The sequence below is a fragment of the Enhydra lutris genome, unplaced genomic scaffold (genome assembly GCF_002288905.1).
Source record: "Enhydra lutris kenyoni isolate GAN:26980312 unplaced genomic scaffold, ASM228890v2 scaffoldscaffold54, whole genome shotgun sequence".
NCBI classification, from domain to species: Eukaryota; Metazoa; Chordata; class Mammalia; order Carnivora; family Mustelidae; genus Enhydra; species Enhydra lutris.
Genome location: NW_019154138.1, coordinates 3,439,952 through 3,452,170, shown reverse-complemented (window position 1 = coordinate 3,452,170; position 12,219 = coordinate 3,439,952). Strand labels below are relative to the sequence as shown.

General features: G+C 46.2%; 1 protein-coding gene across 1 annotated transcript in view; it reads right to left on the bottom strand.

The window, feature by feature from the left end:
• LOC111157411 (poly(A) RNA polymerase D5, non-canonical) overlaps nt 1–12,219 on the bottom strand; it is a 67,621-nt gene that overhangs the window by 12,816 nt on the left and 42,586 nt on the right. Inside the window, exons 2-3 of the mRNA XM_022518792.1 lie at nt 2,272–2,395; nt 519–565 (exon numbers count right to left, since the gene is read on the bottom strand). Coding sequence (XP_022374500.1) covers nt 519–565; nt 2,272–2,395 — 171 coding nt within the window. The remainder of the gene's footprint in view (nt 1–518; nt 566–2,271; nt 2,396–12,219) is intronic.

The window sequence follows — 12,219 nt, the reverse complement described above, 5'->3', positions numbered from 1 at the left end:
CAGGTAGGGGGCCGTGACTGGCCTCATGTAAGAAGACTGACGTTAACAAGGGGCCTTCTTCAGAGAAGAGTCTGGAGCCTGAAGCTCCGGGTCCAGAGGTTAGAACAGCAGCTAATAGTCTGAGCTCTTAAGAACAGATGACAGAGCTGGCCTTCGGGGGGTGGGGGGTACACGGCTGTACTGTATGATCACGTGATTTGCCATAATATGACAGTGACGTCTGAGTGAGTGGGTTGAGTTATGGAGGCGAACAGTTCTCTGCAGGCAGGCCGTTACCTGCTGGAACGGTTAGCCGAACCCACTGCTACCTACGCCCTTCCACCTCCATCCCAGACGACACAGGTATCAGTCTGAGAGGGTCACCTCAAGTGACACTCTACCCTCAAGGTAATTCGAATAAAATACTGATAAAGTGAATTTTCATTTCATAAATCTCTTTCTGCTTCTACTCTTCCACCATCAAGAGCCAAAATCTAAAAAAATGCACAATCCCCTGAAAGCTTCACAAATGTACTAACCTAGTAGGTAAATACAGGCCAGTTTTAAAACTTCCAAATATCTGGACCTGAAATAGAAAAAATTATTGCATTAAGGTATGGACCCAATGAAAGCCGCCATGCAATGGAGAAATGTCAAGGTTCTGCTACCCTCTGTTGGTATTTTTTAGTACTACAAGAGCTTTTTTTTTTTTTTTTTTTTTTTTAAAGTAACACCATGCTTTCCAGAAGCAGGGATGCTTCCTCCTACGCAGACATTAGGAATATACTTTAAACTTGTAAGGTTAAAATATCAAATGCAGAGTGAAACAGAAAACTTTCAAAAGTAATATTCAAGTCATTTGTGTTCCCTTATAAGCCAGAGGTCTGTTCAACAAAGGCGGAATTTGGGTTTCCTAAGAGAGAATCTTCTCAAGGCCCCTGAGTTATTTAGGGTCAGACTACTCCGGCGGGAGGCCAGCTCCCCGGGGAACAGCAGGTGGTGTCATCCTAACATTGTGCTGACACATCGTACCCCAGCCGGGGGCACGGTGCAAGGCTCAGGGTGGGCAAGGAACTGCACGAAAGGGTGAACGCTCAGCCCAGAGGTGAGCTGGACCTGGGAATGGAATCACAGCTATGGGTCTCTCCTCTGGGAACAAAAAGATGGATAAAACCCCCAACCTCCAAAGAAGGAGGATTAATCCAAATCCCGGCTTCTCAGCCTCAGCACGACTGACGTTCGGAACAGACAGCCATCTGGGAGGGGCATCGTAGCGTTTAGGAACACCCTTGGCCTCTACCCACCGTATGCTGAGAGCACCTTACCAGGCAATGATAAGGAAAAATGTCTCCGACATTGCCAAGGAACCCCTGGGTGGCAAACTCAGCCACCACTGAGAACCATGGACTGGGATCACACAGAAGAATCCATGTGACCTCACAGCAGCTGCTCAATAAAATATCAGTGCCCTCCCCCACCCCATTCCCTTCACCTACAGTATTTTATTCGAAGCTCTTCTGTTTTGCCAACTGGACAAAGGAAACTTCCCTGGCTCCCCCATCACCATCCCATGACAAAGTCTAAAGAAAAGCCATTTAACACAGAGTAATGCATTCTAACTTCTTTGAATGCACAAAACTGTACAACAGACCCTCAATAGAAAAAAAAAAAAAAAAAAAAGCCCTAAAAAGGTATTCACTTAGTTTCAACAAGAACCACAAATAAGCAAAGAGGAAATCCTGGGCCAAAGTTCTGTTCACTGGGTGGGTCTGCACAGGGAGACAAGGAAGGGCCAGAAAGAAGGAAAGAGCAATATCAAGAGAGGAAAACAGACTTATGCCTGCATTCGCCCAAGAAAATGCACTTCTAATGACATGAGAAACTCCTACTTGACATTTTCGTTAGCTATAAATAATCACATAACATTTATACCGGCAGGTTGGAACAAAACAGTAGTGGGATTTTCATACATCAGATCCAATAACACACTACTACAAGAAGGCCTGATTGGTCTTTCTTCTCTGTATACTAATGATTCCTGAATAGAGTTTACCTTTAGTATTGCTATTCAGCACAGAGAAATAGTTTTAACTAAGTCATCCAATTCACTGCAAAAAATCAGGATGCCCCAAATTCCAACGGCTAGATGAAACTGTTTGCCTTTAAAATTTAATTGGACCGTAAGCGTTCCAACGCACATAGACCTGTGTGTGAGGACTCCTCAGACCCTGTCCATCCTGTGGACAGGGACATGGCCCTCGGCACTCAGCTACCCAGAGAGGCGGTACTCACGTCCGCGCTGGGCCAGAGCTCCTTAATCACACTCTCGATCCTGTTCACCACCTCCATCCTCATCTTTTCCTCCTCCGGTCTTGGAGACATGTATTCATAAAAGTCACTGATTTCTTCATGAAGACTGCAGGGAAGGAAAAGAAAAAAAAAAAGAAAAGAAAAGCAGAAAAGTTAATACGGGCAAGCCCAGTCTAATGAGAAATCACTATCTTAAATAACCTTATCTAATTACGTCTTGTAACTTTGCTAATGACTTTATGTTCATAGGTTTCTACCTTAAAAAAATTTTTTTAAAGATTTATTTATTTGACAGAGAGAGACACAGTGAGAGAGGGAATACAAGCAGGGGAAGTAGGAGAGGGAGAAGCAGGCTTCCCCTGAGCAGAGAGCCTGATGTGGGGCTAGATCCTAGGACCCTAAGATCATGACCTGAGCTTGAAGGCAGACACTTAACAACTGAACCACCCAGGAGCCCCCATAGGTTTGTTTCTACCTTAATTTTAATGTTACAACTGATGCTAGGCTAAATATACAGAATTTAATTTTTTTTAAAAATGCCAGAAGAGTTACATAAAATAAGAAATTCTAAGAAGACAAGTCTTAATGGAGACAGAGTAGCAGCTTTCCCAGAGTTTATTACATGTCTGTGCAGAACACTTGCTCGGTGGACAGGTGCTAATGACTTTTTAAAAAATTTTAAATGTAAGGGGCACCTGGGTGGCTCAGTGGGTTAAGCCTCTGCTTTCGGCTCAGGTCATGATCTCGGGGTCCTGGGATCAAGCCCCGCATCAGGCTCTCTGCTCAGCAGGGAGCCTGCTTCCCCCTCTCTCTCTGCCTGCCTCTCTGCCTACCTGTGATCTTTCTCTCTGTCAAATAAATAAATAAAATCTTTAAAAAAAATTTTTTTAAATGTTAATATGTAAGGCCTGGCCTCTGCCTTTATGCTTGCAATCCAGTAGACACAAACACAGAAAGATGCAGAATCCAGATGCCATGGGCGAGCTTCCTGGCCACAGAGACTTGACCTTCTTACCCCCCCATAATCCATAATCCGTTCCTCACAGGAGCAAAGCGGCATGTCCTTTGTAATGTTTGCTTAGTGAATCAAGAGTCAGCTGAACAAGTGAGCCAGGGACCGTCTGCAAAGACCTGAAGGGAATGACTGGCAGACGAGGCTCCACGAAGGAGCTGAAGACCTGCAGAGCCCAGGAGGAACGAGGCTTCCCCAGGAAGCACTCTGCAAACTACACAGGCTGCAGCCGCCGGAGGAAGGGGAGAAGCAACGGCGGAACGCAGGCCCTTGGCCGCAGCGGGCTCCGAATGGGGAGCGAAGAAGTTTGGACTTCCCGAGGGGAATGAGGAGCTACTTCAGTGTTGCTGAGAGGGACCAAGGAAAGACGGACGTCAAAAAAGCTGCGTCTGAAGAAGAGTCATCTGGCAACCGAGCCAACGACGGACTGGCGGAGAGACGAGACTGGATGCGGGGAGCAGCCCGTACACCCTGCAGCTGTGGAAGGGCTGGGCGGCCGAGGGGCGGCGCAGGGAAGGGACAGGCTCCAGCGCACTGGGAAGGAGGGAGGGAGGAGGCCGGCAAGGGCGGAAGCCTGAGAGGCTGGGCAATCAGTGGGCAGGAGGAAAGGAAAAGCCCCCCAGGCTGGCTACTCAGCGGCAGGCAGAGTGGATGACTAGCACTAGCGGAGGACAGAAGACACCGAAGGCAGCAGGTGCAGCTGGGAGGAGCTTCAGTTAGGAGGGAAAGAAGGGGAAATGGGAGGAAATCAGCTAAACTGGTGTTGACTGCTGGCGACCCCAGGGGCGGGCTGCAGGCAGCTGCGGTGGCCGCATGAGGACGGATCTCGCGGGGTCTCCTCGGACAGTGGTGGCGCTGCAGGAGGCCAGGAGGACAGCGCTAACAGAAACGGCTACCAAGTGCCTGCCAAGTGCTGGGGAGGGACAAGGCCCCCCTGCGGGCTTGGTGGGCAGGCATGCGGGCAGCCTCACAGGAACACGGTCCTGAAGGATCCTGGTTTAGAGAGGCTACAGGAGTCGCAGGAAACTGGAAGCGTCAGGAAATCAAAAATGATTTTGAGGAAGGAAAACAAAATGCCTAATTCCCAACCCCCACTTGGTAGAACATTTAAAACATGGCCAAGTAAGCAATCAACAGTCTCTGCCTCTCCTAATGTTTTATTTTTAGACTGAGAGTCAGAAAACTTGAGTTCTAGACTCAGGCTCTGCCTGGGGGCAGCTGTGTTCCTTCAGAAAGGGACTGGTGCTTTCCAGCCTCAGTGTCCTCAGGCACAAACTAGGGTTTAGCAACCAGGATCCTTTTCGGGCCCTTCATGTCAAAACCTGGGCCATCTGGTAGGGAATGATTTGTAGTGTTGTTTGGCTTGCGTACTGTGAAATACTGCAAAAACAAAAACAAAACCACAACCACCAAAAAAAAAAAAAAAAACAAAAAACAAAAAACAAACAAAAACCCTGGACTTTAAAATTCTAGGGAGTTCTGCACACGAATCTGCACACTCCCAGTGGGGTCAAGTCTTCCCGGGTACCCTGTTGGGTACACCTTAGGAGCTCACCTTCTGATTTTTTCTTAAAATTTCCCAGACTTTTTTTTTCCAAGGGTAACCTCCTCAGCTTCTTGAAGACAACAGCCAAAATGATCAGTCTAGAAAGTTCACAGCTTGTGCTGCTCTTTCAGAAGGATGAGGACCACAAATTAAAAGGAAAACAGATTTCTTCTTACCTAACGGATCGTTTGCTATGTATGAATGATCGAAGTGTATTTGTGGTCCCAAACCACTAGGGGATACTTTCATTTTAACCAACGGGGAAAACCCCTAAACGCAACAGTATCTACTCCACAAAAGGCCCATTTACACCGTTTCTAATTCAAACACAGACAAAAAATATTTAGCCCCACTTTCAGTTAATCTTCAAATCACAAGAAACTGAGTGGGAATTTATTCTCTAAATGTTACGGAGTGCCCAGTTCAACACAGTAGAAGGAAAGAAGTTTAGTCAGTCAAACATGATCCCTGTCCTGGGTGATTTCCATCTAATGAAAAGAAATACTCATTTAAAGTAGTTTTGTGACAGATAATGTGTAAGTTCCACACTGTTCCACCATAGGCAGGCTTCGGACGACCAGAAGGAGAGCTTTCCAAGGACCACAGCTGCAGGGAATGGAATAAGTTGCCTTCAAGGGTGGTGAGGTCGTCACTACAAGGGTAAATAAACGAAATGACCATGAGGCAAACAAAGATCTAATAAGACATTTCTTTCTTTTTCTTTCTTCCTTTCTTCCTTCCTTCCTTCCCTCAGGTTTTAGGGGCGCCTGGGTAGCTCAGTTGGTTAAGGGTCTGACTCTTGATTTCAGGTCAGGATCTCAGGGTTGTGGGAATCAAGCCCCATGTCGGGCTCTAGGCTCAGCCCGGCTCCACACTCACCCTGTTCCTCCCCACACTTGCATTCTCTCTCTAAAATAAATAAAATCTTAAAAAAAAAATTATAAGCAACCTCTATACCCAACGTGGGGCTCAAACCTACAATGCCAAGGTCAAGAGTCACATGCTTCACCAACTGACCCAGCCAGGTACCCCAAAGACACTTCTGAATTTGGTGGAAAATGGAAAGGATTCTAAAATCCCATTTATCACTGGGATTCTAGGTTTCTAATGAGCACCTTAAGCCAGATAAGCTTGTAAAATAAGACCATCCTAAGCATTAGTATTCCATGGAACCATCTCCCTATTTAGGAAGAACTGGTTCCACAGGTTATCCTAACTCTCTCATTGATCTGCCAGCGGAAGCGGGGAGGAGGGGGAGGGTGGGGCCAAGGATGGCTAGCGAAGCTCAAACACACCTGAACAGCAAGAACAAGAGAACCCACCTCCTGCCCACACGGGGGACACAAACATCATGGCCTCTCTCGCCTACACGTAACTAGCTATGTGTAAACTTCAAGAACTGAGTGAGAGATCTTAGTATACTGAGGAAAAAACCTCCAGTACAGATTTTTTTTTTAAGATTTTATTTATTTATTTGACCAACAGAGATCACAAGTAGGCAAAGAGGCAGGCAGAGAGAGAGGAGGAAGCAGGCTCCCCGCTAAGCAGAGAGCCCGATGCGGGGCTCGATCCCAGGACCCTGAGATCATTACCTGAGCCAAAGGCAGAGGCTTTAACCCACTGAGCCACCCAGGCGCCCCCAATACAGATTTTTAAATAATCTCGAGGTCACTCTATCTCTGCGGACTGTGTAATTTTCCTGGCAGGGTGCCATGTACATCGAGGTGCTTAAAGAACCCTGAGGGAACAATGTCCCGTTTCTGGACTGCCCACTATGCGCTCCCGCAGCACAATGACCCAGGGAAAGCTGGAGACTGGAGACTGGAGACACTCTGTAGACTGGCTTTCACCAATCAGTCGAACTTTACGCCTCTGACATCCTCCAGCCACACAGGGAAATTTCAGCTTCTCCCACATCTGGATCAAAACTCAGGATGGGGGGCGCCTGGGTGGCTCAGTGGGTTAAAGCCTCTGCCTTCCGCTCAGGTCATGATCCCAGGGTCCTGGGATCGAGCCCCGCATCGGGCTCTCTGCTCGGCGGGGAGCCTGCTTCCTCCTCTCTCTCTGCCTGCCTCTCTGCCTGCCTCTCTGCCTACTCGTGTCTGTCAAATAAATAAATAAAATCTTAAAAAAAAAAAAAAAAAAAAACAACTCAGGATGGTTAAACTGGTAAATACGGCCGAATGTCTCCTACCCAGCCTTACAGTTTCTCATTTTAATTTGAAAATATAACTCTCGATCAAAACTCATACGTGACAAGTATGTCAGTGCCTTCTGTCAGGGCATTGGTGTATTGTTGTTTTGTTTTAAGAAAAAGTGAGCAAGAAAGCACTCCACTCCCTGTTTATAAAGGAAGAGTATATTCTAGAAAAGCAATATGATAAAATAAGTGCCACTAAGTAACTGGAAAGGATGCTCCCCCAAAAAGAACGTAATCAAAATTAATTTCCTGGGGTAAAATTTACATTAACCTCAAAATTAATGATAATGATTTAGTGTGACAATGAAGAGACATAAACAAAAAAGTTACTGTATTTTAAAAAGTACAAAGCAGGGGCGCCTGGGTGGCTCGGTCATTAAGTGTCTGCTTTTGGCTCAGGTCATGATCCCAGGGTCCTGGGATCAAGCCCTGCATTGGGCTCCTGCTCTCGGGAAGCCTGCTTCTCCCTCTCCTACTCCCCCTGCTTGTGTTCCCTCTCTCACTGTGTCTCTCTCTGTCAAATAAATAAAATCCTAAAATAAATAAGATCATTTAAGTCAAAACAGAGAAGTGAAAAAAAATGACTTTAGCTCTGAGAGTAGTTCTACCAAGAAGTGCTAGCCTTTCAAAATTAAACGACTTTCATAATGCTCATCATAAGGGGAGGGTGTTAAGGGCTCACTTTCTCTGGCTATGTAAAAGGGAGGACCCTGTTTCACGCCTTTTGTACTGGGCTGCTCAGCAGGTGGGTATGAGTAGCTCCGGAGCTCAGCATCCCTGAAGCTAGAGGCAGCCTCACTGATGCCTCCCCGGCCCCCCACTGCAGGCTCACCCAACACCTGTTCAGGGGCCAACCCCGCTTTCTGAGGGACACCTGCCAGGCCTGCAACTTGCCTGGGCCACCTCCACACCAAGGTCAAGCTTCCCAGTTTTCTAAGTGAAGTCCTCATTAATCACTAACTCCAGATTCCCATGAAGGCACTGACAAAGTTCTATTCAATTACTGTCCATAACAAGATGCTTCCCCCCACAAAAATGTTACAGTTAATAATAACCAATTTTGACAAAGATATTTGGAAAAGGCACTCACTCGTACGCTATGTGTGAAAGTATAAATTACTAAACCCCTCCAATGGTTGTTGTCTTAATAAATGATAACATTTATATGAATAGTTTTTTTAAATTCCCCTTTTTTTTCCTCTTGAAGATTTTATTTAGAGAGAGAGAGAGAGCACGCACGCACATGCAAACAGGGGAAAGAGCAGAGGGAGAACGAGAGAGAGAATCTCAAGCAGACTCCACACTGATTGTGGAGCCCAATGCGGGGCTGGATCTCACGACATGACCTGAGCCAAAACCAAGAGTTGGACGCTTAACTGACAGAGGCACCCAGGTGCCCCTAAAGTTCCCCTTCTTTCATTAAAATCATTTTCTTGGAGAGATTTCTGCACTCCCATGTTTCCTGCAGCATCATTCACAAGAGCCAAGATATGGAAACAACCCAAATGTCCACCAACAGATGAACAGATAAAGAAAATATGGAACAGATCTACATTATTCAGCCTTATAAAAGGAAATCTTTGAAACTTGCAACATGGATGAACCTGAAGGACATTATTCTAAATGAAATAAACCAGTCCATTCATAACAAGATATCTATAACAGCCAAACCCACCGAAGGAGACGACACAATGGCGGTTGCCAGGGGCTGGCAGAGGGGTGCTGGGGAGAGGGTCAATGGGCATAAAGTCTGGGTTAAGCAAAATAAGCTCTAGAGATCTGCTGCACAACACAGCGCCTACAGGCAACAACACTGTATTAGTCACTTAAAAATGTCCTCTTAAGAGAGTGTATTATAGGGACGCCTGGGTGGCTCAGTTGGTTGGGCAGCTGCCTTCGGCTCAGGTCATGATCCCAGTGTCCTGGGATCGAGTCCCACATCGGGCTCCTTGCTCAGCAGGGAGCCTGCTTCTCCCTCTGCCTCTGCCTGCCATTCTGTCTGCCTGTGCTTGCTCTCTCTCCCTCTCTCTCTGACAAATAAATAAATAAAATCTTAAAAAAAAAAAAAAAGAGAGTGTATTATATTCTTATCACAGAAAAGGGGAAGGGGACACAAGAAAACTTTTGGAGGTATTGGATACGTCTATTACCTTTTTTTAAAAAAGGGATTTTATTTATTTATTTGAGAGAGAGAGAGCACAAGCCAGGGGCGGGGGCAGGCAGAAGGCGACTCCCCACTAAGCATGGACCCAATGTGGGGTCATGACCTGAGCTGAAGCCAGACACTTGACTGAGCCACCCAGGTGCCCCTGTCTAGTACCCCAATTGTGGCGATGGTTTCAGGGGTGTATGCATTATGTCCAAACTCATAACGTTGACTCTTTGCATTAACTACATACTACATACAGTTTTGTGTGTATCAATTATACTCCAGTGAAGCTATTTTTATTTAAAGTCCCTTTCTTTTCATCCTTCAGAAGTACTGAGGGAATAATGACATTCACCACAGCATTATCTGGAATATTAAAAAATTAAGGAACAGCCTCAATGTCCATCAATGGAATCCAATTAAATAATCAGAGCAGCATTCACTGGCACCCCCTTAAATGACAGCCAATCATCCATCCAAAAGAAGGAAGCAGAGCTATCTGAGCTGATGAGAACAATCCACGATGTGTAAAACTTAAAGGAAAAAAGAACAATGTGCTTAACAAGGTTTCACATGCATTAAAACGACACACACACACACACACACACACACACACACACACACACACACACATACACACAGAGTTTCTATTGGCATTACAAATTTTCTGGAAGGAGAACAGTTAACAGTGATTACCTTAAGGACAGGGCACAACAGGGAGGGTTAGGGAGACCAACGTTTTATTGCACATCATGTTGTCCTAGTATAGAGCAGTACAGTAAAACTATAGAATTCTCTTCACACCGTCCGTGTGTGTTTGTCTGTCTGCTTTTCCAAAGGGGTTATTATCTATTTAAAATGATTACAGGCCATTTGTCATTTTCTTTATATTTTCCCACGTAGAAGTGTGTGTGTGTGTGTGTGTGTGTGTACTTCTCCCAACCCACAGAACAGAGTCCATGTACCACACTGTTCACAGTGACTAAATCTGGTAAGTGAATCAGGGGTGGGGACGGATTCGTTTTTTAAAACTGTATACATTTAGGGGCGCCTGGGTGGCTCAGTCGTTAGGCACCTGCCTTCGACTCAGGTCATGGTCCCAGGGTTCTGGGATTGAGCCCCACATCGGGCTCTCTGCTCAGCGGGAGCCTGCTTCTCCTTCTCTCTCTGCCCCTGCTTGTGTTTCCTCTCTCGCTGTGTCTCTGTCAAATAAATAAATAAAATCTAAAAAAAACCTGTGTACATTTAGGGGCCACTGGGTGACATCGTTGGTTGAGCATCTGACTCTTGATTTCAACGGAGGTCGTGATCTCAGAGTCATGAGATTGAGCCCTAGATCAGGCTCCACGCTCAGTGAGGGAGTCTGCTTGAGATTCTCTCTCCCTCTCGCTCTGCCCCTCCCACCCACTCTCTCTCTCTCTCAAATAAATAAATAAATATTTTTTTATTTTTTTAAAGATTGAGAGAGAGAGAGCAAGAGAGAGCACAAGCAAGGGGGAAAGGAAGAAGTGCGAGCCCAACATGGGGCTCGATCCCAGGACCCGGAGATCATGACCTGAGCCGAAGGCAGACACTTAACCAACTGAGGCACCCAGGGGCCCCTAATAAATAAATCTTCTAAAATACATACACATTTAAATAGTCCACCTTTTTTTTTTAAAATTTTTTTTTTTAAAGATTTTATTTATTTATTTGACAGAGCGAGAGATCACAAGTAGAGAGGCAGGCAGAGAGAGAGAGAGAGAGATGGAAGCAGGCTCCCTGCTGAGCAGAGAGCCCGATGCGGGACTCGATCCCAGGACCCTGGGATCATGACCTGAGCTGAAGGCAGCGGCTTAACCCACTGAGCCACCCAGGCGCCCAACAGTCCGCCTTTTAAAAATGCATCCATGCTGGGGGGTCTGGGTGGTACAGTCAGTTGAGCATCTGACTCTTGGCTTCGGCTCGGTTCGTGATCTCCGGGTGATGAGATCAAGCCCCATTTCGGGCTCTGCACTCAGTGGGGAGTCAGCTTGATATTCTCTCTCCTTCTCCCTCTGTCCCTCTCACTTGTGGCCTCTCTCTCAAATAAATAAATCTTTTTAAAAAACTCATTCATGTTAATTACCATTGTTAATTAATCATTTTTTTTAAGTAAGCTCTGTGTCCAGTGTGGGGCTTGAACTCACAACCCTGAGATCATGCTCTCGTGACCGAGCCACCCAGGCGCCCACCTTTGTCTATTTTTATGACGACAGTGAATACTCACAGAAGAAAACGAACATTTAAAGGAGAAAAAGAGGGGCGCCTGGGTGGCTCAGTGGGTTAAGCCTCTGCCTTTGGCTTAGGTCATGATCTCAGGGTTCTGGGATCAAGCCCCGCATCAGGCTCTCTGCTCAGCGGTGAGCCTGCTTCCTCCTCTCTCTGCCTGCCTCTCTGCCTACTTGTGATCTTTCTCTCTCTCTGTCAAATAAATAAAATAAAATAAAATAAATTAAAGGAGAAAAAGACTCACGTATCCAGCCCCACACACCGAAAAGTTACATGCTGGGCCACTGGGGAACCTGAGCATCTGCAGAAGGAACTCAGAGGTCAGTCTGTGAACAGCACTGACCCGTGGGGACACAGAGGGACCCCAAGCCCACGCACAGAGCAACAGACACAGGACACAACATGCCGCATGCCTGACACAGGGTATGTACGGAGTTTCTATTGGTTTCTGACTCACCCTTTCCAGGGATTTACAGACTGAGAAGTTTATGTATATGCAAGACAAAGTTCCGGAAGAATACATAAACACTGCTGGCAGTAGTTTCCTCTGGGGACTGGGACTGAGGTCTGAGGTGCTGAGGGATTTCTACCCTTCTTTACTGTTTGATTTTTCTCAAATGCACATAGGCACCAAGAGGAGTGAGTAACAGCAAGCCCCAGGGTGAGACTGGTGCGGTCTGAATGGCATCTTCAGGAGGCTCTAGAATTCAAAGTTTACAAAGAAATACACACATACACACACACACACACACACACACACACACACACACACA